This window comes from Myotis brandtii, unplaced genomic scaffold (genome assembly GCF_000412655.1).
Source record: "Myotis brandtii unplaced genomic scaffold, ASM41265v1 scaffold112, whole genome shotgun sequence".
Lineage (NCBI taxonomy): Eukaryota > Metazoa > Chordata > Mammalia > Chiroptera > Vespertilionidae > Myotis > Myotis brandtii.
Window position 1 is genome coordinate 5097543 of NW_005353838.1, and position 9785 is coordinate 5107327.

Here is a 9785-nt window from a genome sequence, read left to right on the forward strand (position 1 = left end):
TTCTGACACTACACATCAAGTCACAACCATACTGAAGTGTAGATGTGGCTGTCAAGATGCCTTTTGAGATCTAAATTAGTAATCACACCCTCGGTGAGTGACTTCTGGAATAAGCAGTTTGTATCTGGATTCATAAGGAAGAACCTGGCCCCACTGAATCATAAGACAGAGCTTTTCTCTTTCGTCTTCCCTCCCCTCATTCCACCATAGTCCTTTCTAAAACTAACTATTTCCTATAAAAATGTCAGAGAGGGAAACCTGATCATGAGTTATCTGGAATTAGTAGCAAATCAAAATAAAAGGCACTATCAGTATATTTATGAAGGAAAATTCAACTACATGCAGACACATTTTGGTATTTTATTTTTGACTGGAATCATATCCATTTGAGGAAAATTGCCAAAGTATCCTTTACTGTTTTGACAGCTAGGCCCTTGCTGTGCCAGAGGAAGGCAACACTAAGCCAGTAGAGCTGGAGATGCCCTGTCTCCATGAACATAATGGCAGAGGGACTGTCTAGGAAATGCCTTTGGATCGATGAACAGAGGAGGATGTATGCACACACTTAATACAATGGAAACGCATCAGCACCCGCCAGTCTTAGCCTGTCCTCTGGCATCCACTGACATGCATCTTTTCCAAAGGATCTCTTATCCAAAGGTGTCGGCACTTGGTCTTGTTATACCTCTTTATCAGCAAGTACCTTTTTCTTCCAGAATGGAAAACAAACTAGAAATTAAATACATCCAGTATTGATGCTTCAGTTCCATCAGTCACCAATGAGAGAATGAATTTAATTGTAATACATTTATTTTCGTGTGATTCTTAATAAAACACTTTCAAAACATTCTGTACATTTCAAGCCACTAGGAACTGCATACATTCTATAAATGTGATTTGTTGGGATGAGGTGCCAAGATGTCTCTGTACAAAGATGTACAATATGTACAGTCACTCACTATAAGTGCAAGCTGTGCAAAGCAGTCTAGAACACTAACTCATGCCAAAGCTTAAAAACATTTCAACACGTAAGACTAAAGCTTGAAACTGCATTGTATCTTTTCCTGGGCAAATGACTATAAACAAATACATGTATATGACATATAGACTCAGCTCAGTCAGCATCGTGCGGCTGCCTGGGTACATCACAGGGCTGCTCTCTAGGCCTCTCTCTTCAGGGAGCTACTTTGCCACACTCAGTGGTCGTCTCATCACTGAGCTGCTGCCACTGGCTTTGACTGAGCCACAGGGCCACTAGGAGATTTAAATTTGGGGAGATAAAGGCCAAACTTGTTTTCAATGCCAGCAAAAGTGGCTGTGGCGAGTCTGTATCCACCGATGTGATCGGGATTGGCAGGAGGAAGGTCTGCGATGCGTGACTTAGGTGTGGGTTCTGAGCCAGAGGGTTTGCTGTTGAGAGGACAAAGCTAATGGTTAGCATGCTCAGGACTGAGGATGGCACACAGCTGAACATTTCAGCCTGACTCACGTGCCACGAAAAAGAGCATTATTTATCCAACTATTTGCTTGTTATCTATGCGGCAGTAATCCCAATTTATAGGGGCTTTGAAAACAACACATTCACATATTTGATTTAGGAGACAACGGGATCAATTTCAATGCTTATAAACTTATATAAATAGATCCACAGAAAATAGATCAGAAGAAAATACACTCAAATATAAAAACTTTCTGAGAAGTGGGACTATGAGTGATTTTCTTTTTTACTTTCCTATTTTCCAAATTTTCTACACAATGCATAATCATAAAAAGTTTACATTTTTCCTTTGAGAATTTAAAACACTAACTTTTAAAACCATAAATTCATGAAAATTATTGCTAAAACTGTTTAAAGAGATATAATTCTTAGTTTTACGGAATGTGAAAGCATAGAAAAGCCTGGAGTGTAAGATTGATCTTCTTTGTACAAGTCCCTCTACTTGGTTTATGAGGCGAAGACTCAGATGCAGGATTGATCTTATGCTGAAAAGCTGATAATTGCTTGCTTTGGGTATAATCTTTCCCACCCAGCAAATTCAACAAGTTGCTGCTCTTCTCTCCAGCACAAGCTTCAAGTACTAAGCCTCGAGAGGCCCAATTTCTGGCCTGGATCTCACCAGTGATTATGTCCATTGGCATAATCTCTCTTCGAGCCTCTTCTGTTTAGTTTGCAATAAATTAGCTCTAAGAACATCCAAACCTATTCCAATAATAAATTATAGTGAACAATGAAATCTCCGAGGTATGAGGGCTTAACTAAGTCTTTAAAAGAAAGGTCACAAAAGTGTTACTAATACAAATTTACATTACTTCTGGTGAAAAGGACATTACTAAACCTAAATAATAAGAACCTAAATCCATGAAGCTCATATTGCTTACACTAAAAAAGGTACCTATTCACACAACATTTTAAGTGGCTGCCTCCCTAAACTTTCCCCAAGTAGCTGCTTAATACTGTGTGTGATGTCACCCTGTCAAGATCTCACCTCCCTAACACGGAGGCTTTTTGATTTAAGCCCACTGTTTGATTTACATGCACTGGTCCTCTAGGCTTCTCTGTCCTTTCAGTTCCAAAACTGTCTCTGCAGGCAAAGACCTATTTGTTTTGGGTGCTTTCTTTACAAAGGTGTCGAACAGCTGCACTTACAGGCCTCCAAAGTCAACGTAAAACCACCGCTGGAGAAGTTCATAGGTGACCAAGGTAACACCAAACTGCGGAGAGGACCGAAACACTCGGGCTGAAAGAGAGATGGGAGCGGGGCACTTAACACCAGACTGACTGGTAAAGACAACCTGTGGTAATGGGGGAGGCCCCTAACGCCAGCCGGCCTCTCCACACGGCCCAGCCTCTCCACAGGGCCCTGCCCCTACCTGCCGTTCCTTTCCAAAAAGCTGAGGGCCCTTCTTCCCGGAGTATCTTCCTGAAACAGTCGATGACACCACTGTATGTCGTCTGGCCAGCACGGGCAGCCACTTGCAGTCTTGTCTTGATGACATCAGCTGGGGTTACCAGAGAAGCGGCAGGCACACCTTTCAGGAGAAAGACACATTTAATTAATCCAAAGCACCTTCCGAGGGACAGAAATACTACTGCTAACATCGAATAATGCAATTAGCAACTTCAACTGCTCTAACTCATAGCCTCCTAAATAGATGCCTGGGCACTAATGTAAAAGGGATATAAACACCCAGTAATGGGCTCTCTTTTCTTTCTAAATTAGGAAAATATTCTGTACTATATGATCTCAAAGAACTGAGCGGGGGCGAGGGAGGAGGCAGCAATATTACTGAGATAATTCCCAAATATTCCCCCTTAGGTTTCAATTACTTTACCTCCTTTTTTCTTAAATAAGATCAAGTGTTTTCACGTATAATAAGAAATGAGGATAATGTCAATTTAATGAGCTCCTAAATGTATCTGACATTAAATTAGGGTGGTGGTGTTTTGTTTTGTTTTGTTTTTTTTGCCAATTCTTGTCACCTTAGCGTCTGAGGTGAATAGCAATACTCAGATCCCTCCCGTTTGAGGGGCTAATTTGAGAGTTGACTGTGACTTGCTCAGACATACTGATATGACAGAAGTCATTACAATGGGAGCAGAGGAGGCCCGGCAACTGGTTAAGGAACCTTAGGGGACCTGATCATGCAAGGCCTCATCATCCATCCCCTGTGCCGAGCTCCCAGGGTCATGATGAGATTGACCAGCAGCAGGACACACACGATGGACTTCACAACCACACCTTTTCCTTATAAAACAAAACAGGGAACAAAGGAGCCAGGCGACCTTCCTCAGGGGGAGAGGCTCACAGCTTCCCTCCATAGGGCTCTGCTTCTTACACAACTGGAACTGGGTAACTGCCTGCCTTTGGAAGGTTCTGAATTTCGAAAATTCTCAGTGCCTGCCAGCAAAGGTTTATGGGTAAAAATTAGACAAATTCATCTCTCATTCTGAAAAGTGACATCAATTGTCTGTGGGCGAGAAGTTGGTGCTGACAGTTCCATGGAGTGTTTACTTGGCTCCATCAGGCACTGGCCACAGGCCTGTCCACAAATACACTGCTCGCGGCTGGTTTTGCTGCTGACTGGAGTGCACAGAGAGAAGACTTAAGGGGAAATCTGCTGGCCCCAATTAAAACTGGGAGACTTTGGAGAGCACCATGGGGCTGGGTGAGCACTCAGTGCCGAGGCTGAGCAAGTAGCTTTACTGCCTCTCAAATGTGCATGCAACTGACTGAAGTTCCAAGTGCCAGAATACAGGGGACTTTCTGAACCCCAAATAAGGGCTCAAAGCTCCCTGGGCGAGTTTCTTTTTGTTGTTGCTAATTCTCACCTGAGGCTATTTTTCCATTTATTTTGAGAGAGAGTGGAAGGGAGGGAAACAAAAACATCGATGAGAAAGAGACCCATGGATTGGTTGCCTCTTGCACATGCCCCAAACAGGGCCACGGAAGCACCCTGCAATGGACCAAAATTGAACTCTCAAACTCACAACCCTTCAGTCCATAGGGCGATGCTCTATCCACAGAGCCACGCCAGCTAGGGCCATGGGAGCATTTCTTAATCATCACGTCATTCCCTGTCAAGAAGGACAACATGGTGCACCCCAAGGGCTCCTGTCACATGCCACACTCGGACGTACTCAGGCTGTGCTGGGATGTATAGCCAGGGCACCAGAGGAGAATGAACCTAGTGAGAGCCACAGGCAATGAGCTCAGGCAATCAGAGCTCCGCTGATCATTGGGGGACAGTGTTTGAGTTTGTGTTCACCCTTCATGCTCCTTTCTTTGACCTGCTGTAACGGAGAAAAAGCACGTGCCCTTTCCTTCCTGTCATTCCTGGTGCAGCGGGGAAGCCGGGTACTCCCCTTCTATCACAGTCAGCTCCTTCACAGCAAGAGGAAGCCTGGACCCATGAGATCACAAGGAAGCATCTTGGCACCTCCTGCGTTTTTTAGGCTCCTCTTTCAGATGAATCTCTTCTGTGTCCAATTTGGAATCTTAGACAAGATGAAGGTTTTCATTTTTTCCATTGGCATTTATCATATTACTAGTGGCCCTGTGCACAGATTCGTGCACATTGAAAGGAAATTCATTAGAAGATTCCTGTGGTAATTCTGTTACTGCAAAAAATTACATGTCAAAATAGTATATATAATATAGTATTATAAAATTAAAACACACGTGCGATTGGTGCCAGCAAGAGCTTTATATGTATCTCACATGCACAAGTCAACGTTTATTTTTAAATTGCCAGTGTGTGTCACATGTACCGGCCGGTCAGTTGGTCAGATGGTCAGATGGACAGCCGGTCGGTCACTTAGCCTTTTAAATATCTAGATTACCATGCTGGCCTCATAGGGAAGGCAAGGATGAACAGAATGAAACCTCTGCCCTCAAGGAGCTCCCAGTCTAGTACAGAGGGCAAAACTATACAAACCACCATTAATAAAAGACAGAAAGTATTAAGAGGCAGAGAAGAGATGCCAATCAAGGACAAGGTGGTTTGCTGGGGAAACAATGCTTACTCTGGTCTAAGGACGATGGGAGAAGAAACAGGAACAGCTTTCTGATAAAAGCAATGGTTTGGTAAAGAACTTTTCCACCTTAACACTTAGCTTGGCTGCACCCAAAGTTTGAGGGGCACAGAAGGCTAAGAATAAGAAACACGTTAATGATGAAAGCCCAATTTAGATGGGCAGATCTAATTTGACTCCAAGTTGCTAAGCTGCATTAAGCTGTTTATCCACATTATGCAAATGTAATTAACTCTCATCAGAATTACAGCACATCCCACAAAGGAGTAAAAGCAATCACATTTAAACTAAGTCAGATATGAACAATAACCCTTCCAGAAATAAAGGGGGAAAGCACACACAGATTCTGTGCTTCTTAAGGAGAATGGGGGGTGGTCTTCGGCTTAAAAAATAACTGTGTTACCTGCCATGGCTCCAGCTGCAAGGAGATTTGCACCTCCCACGCGTCCATTTTCATCAGCCAGAAGTAGTTTGCAATGAGCATAAACAGGAAAATAGATGGCGGAGAAGGGAATGTCTCGGAGGAAACACGCTTTGGCACCCTGTCACACAGTGAGGAAACAGAGCATTTCAGTTGTATAAACAGAGTGTGAATGTCCACAAGGTGACAAGCCTGAGGTGTCCCTCAGACGGCACTGGGACTGATGTGGAAGGTGGTGGGGAGAACTGAACTGGTGCGACATAGAGAAACATACATGACTCAAAGCCTGAGAAAGGCTGGTGGATTCTGGAGTCCTAGAGTTAGTTAACTGGACAATAACATCATTTTGACAACTAAGAATTTTTTGGCATTTCCAGTACAGATACAGTTTTTAAGGTTAATAAAAATTCAATTCTCAAACCTCCAGGGTTGTCCTGTTTGGCTTTGATGGGGTTGGAGGTAGAGGTGGCAGGGGGATAGACTTGGAGACATAATATTTATAGCTTGATTCCAAAGCAACCAGCAAAGGCAGTGCCAAAACTAATAAATTACCAATTCAATCCACATCAGCTAGAGCCCCTGAAAGCCAGGTAAGAAGCTATAGGCAGTGGCAGTGGGAAAGGAAGGGATAAGAAACCACCAATGTTCCTTTTCCCCATGTCCTAAATAGCACAGGACTGGGGGGACCCAGATAAAATATTTTAGCAGGAAGTTTCCACGGGAGTAGAAAGCCACCAGGGACAGTCTGTTTTAGTGACTGATGTCACACATGTTCTACAGCCCAGGGCTTTACCGAGCCAGGCGAACAGTCCAACTTTGGTACTTGTTTCCCTAATGGCTATTTTTAAAAATGTAATTTTATTGATTTCAGAGAGGAAAGGAGAGGGGGAGAGAGATAGAAACATCAATGATGAAAGAGAACCATTGATTGGCTGCTTCCTGCATGCTTCATGCCAGGGGTTGAGCCTGCAACCCGGGCATGTGCCCTGACTGGGAAATTGAACCATGACATCCTGGTTCATTGGTTGACGCTCAACCACTGAGCCACCGGCCAGGCCGTTAATGGTTATTTTTAAAAGACACCTAAATTGGCCCTGGCCAGTGTTGCTTAATGGTTAGAGTGTCCACCCACCCACTGAAGGGTCATAGGTTTGATTCCCGGTCAAGGGCACATACTTAGGTAGCAGGTTTGACCCCTGGGCATGTGCAGAGACAACCAATTGATGTATCTTTCTTTCTTCCTCTCTCTCTCTTTCTCTCTCTCTCTCTTTCTCTCCCCCCGCCCCCCCGCCCGCCTTCCCTCCCTTCCACTCTCTCTAAAAATCAATGGAAAAAATATCCTCAGGTGAGAATTAATAGCAACAGAAAAAGACACCTAAAATGTTTTTTAAAATTTTTTTTTAATTCTAGGGACTCTCTGAAGGATGATACAAAGAGAAATAATATTAATGAATTCAGTGTCAAAGGGAATTCCAAAAGGATAGGAATTGGGGGTGAAGGGACAGAATGTGTACAAAACTCAAGATAGGCATCACTGCTTTACTGGTCTCCTAAGAGCCCTGTAGCTATATGAGTCTAATCCACAGAATTTCTCATTTCTAATTTGCTGCTCCAGAAGCCAACTGACACGTTTTGGCAGTGATGGATCTATAAATAAGTCAGATGCTGTGGAAACTCACTTGTCTATAGCAGCTAAGTTTACGTATTCCCTCCCTTATACCAGGCAAAAGAATGAAATGAAATACTCTTCCTTGTTTAAGAAGAATAACAGCTTCTGCTCCATTACATCTGATCTGTAATAATGGGAATAAGTATACCTGCAGGGAAGGAATCTGTTGACTGGCATTTTGCTAAAGTACAATACACTCTATTTTTTTAATGGAATTCATTATTGACAAATCCCACCACTTAACTTCTTAAAGGCCCGAATCCTACCAAAGTCGACTACTGTTTCACTGTGGTCAAATTATTAAGACAAAGAGAAGCTCCTACTGGGAAGATAACAACAGAGATAACTCAGACTCAAAATAAACATAAGACCATCTTGAAGTCCTAAACCAGCCCAAAGACAACACCAAAGAAACTTTTCCCAAACCCATCATCCAATAAAAGGCTGTGAGCCTCAGCCAGCGGGTCTGCAGCCCGGCCCTGCCAGCAGCTTCACAGGAGCCTGAGGGTGACACCAGGAGCCGTGCTTGTATGGCCCTCTGCCTCTGATGCACGTGTCCTGATTTCCCTTTTGTTTGATTTTCTACTCCAGGAGCTACCCTGCTGGACAAGACAGCTTTCCCATTTGGGGGGGAAAGTCTGGTTTCCACTTTCTTTCGCATTTCTATGGAGTCCATCACAACCTTTCTGTTGAGATAACCAGAGGGAAGCTACCCACCTTATACAAACCAAAAAGTCCCAGGTCGCGGAGCACGTTGAGGGCACTGACCCTGGGTCCTGTGGTGATCTCCCCAGCCACCTGCAGCCGAATCTTTACTATCTCCAGTGGGTTGGTAAAGATGACCTGAGAGCCGCCAGCCTGCAGGCAAGGGAGGAGAGAGAAGCAGATTTCTAAATCAGAGCCCCACTGGCAGTGTAACAAGAAAAAATCCAGAAAAGCCTCCAAGTTGTACCACTTTACATTTCCCTCTTCACCAGGAAACAAGAGGACGGCGCTTTGGCCAGTTCACAGGGATGGTCCCAAACTGCTCAAGCCAATCTATGGCTTGTTTGTACTTGAAATATCAGGTGTTTCTCAGACCAGTCTTTCCAGGGTCAGCCCAGCTATAAACAAAATGGCAAAACTAATAAACTCATTTGAACCCAAAAGTGAAGCCAGATGTGGCAGTGGGGAGCTCTGATGAGAGGGAAAGAGATGCTTGGTGCTCTTATGAACTGGAGCAAAAATTTGGATCTACAATAGTTTCTTTCCTCATCTCAGCAACCATTCACTTTCTTTAGCTCAGCCACCTGCCTCTACTTCCTTGGGTTGTAGAACAAGTAACATAACGTAGCCCCACGGAGGTGCCTTAGTGAAAGGGGAAGTCTCTTCTGGTTCAAATTCTAAAATGTATTATCCTGAGCAAATCTCTACACAGCAATGCCCACACAAAAGGAGAGAATTTAGTAAGGAAATTTCAATATTATTTCAACACAAAACCAGAAAAATTCTTCAAGGCAGAGCTGGGAAATGGAACACCCAATTCCAATGAGTACAACACAGGTGAATCAAAGCCACATCCACATCTCTAGTGCCTGGCAGAGATCTGAACTTGGATAATGAAAGGGTATTTGCATCTGAAATCCATTAACTAGTAGAGGGGGAAAAAGGAATGTTTAACAAAACTGTTACCAACTCCTTTTCTTGTTTCTGTAAGAAAGAAAGAATGTATATGTACATGGATATATAAAAATGAATATACTTATAAAAACTTAAATACATATCTCTATTCATGAAGTGAAAAAAGTCTCATTTGCACAGCTTCATTTCACCTGTAGCTATTTACATTATCTACACTAATAAAAGAGAAACATGGTAATTAGCGTAGGACCGCTACCCTTTTCATTGGCTAATCAGTGAGTATATGCAAATTAACTGTCAGCCAAGATGGCGGCCGGCAGCCAGGCACTGAAGCGAGCATGAGGCTTGCTTGCTGCGGACTCCAACGTTCCCCGCCTCACTTGCCGGCCTCTCAGCTGCAACTCTAAGCAACTATGTACTATGTTGCAAATAAGAAGCTAAACAAAACCCCAGAAACCGGCTTCCATTCAGCAGGGCTCAGACCGCAACATTGTATCAATGTTTTCAGCAGCAAGGCCTCAGAGCTAAAGCTGGCCCAGAAT

General features: G+C 43.6%; 1 protein-coding gene across 4 annotated transcripts in view; it reads right to left on the reverse strand.

Annotated features, from left to right (window-relative positions):
* Nucleotides 1–340: 340 nt before the first annotated feature.
* The window catches only part of SLC25A12 (solute carrier family 25 (aspartate/glutamate carrier), member 12), a 175382-nt gene continuing 165937 nt past the window's right edge, over nucleotides 341–9785 (reverse strand). For all 4 annotated transcript variants that reach the window (XM_014545823.1, XM_014545832.1, XM_005857580.2 and 1 more), the window contains 5 exons: nucleotides 8341–8481; nucleotides 5937–6075; nucleotides 2872–3030; nucleotides 2648–2738; nucleotides 341–1410 (listed from right to left, as the gene is read on the reverse strand). In XM_014545823.1, the coding sequence (XP_014401309.1) occupies nucleotides 1212–1410; nucleotides 2648–2738; nucleotides 2872–3030; nucleotides 5937–6075; nucleotides 8341–8481 (729 nt within the window). In that variant the 3' untranslated portion in view covers nucleotides 341–1211. The remainder of the gene's footprint in view (nucleotides 1411–2647; nucleotides 2739–2871; nucleotides 3031–5936; nucleotides 6076–8340; nucleotides 8482–9785) is intronic.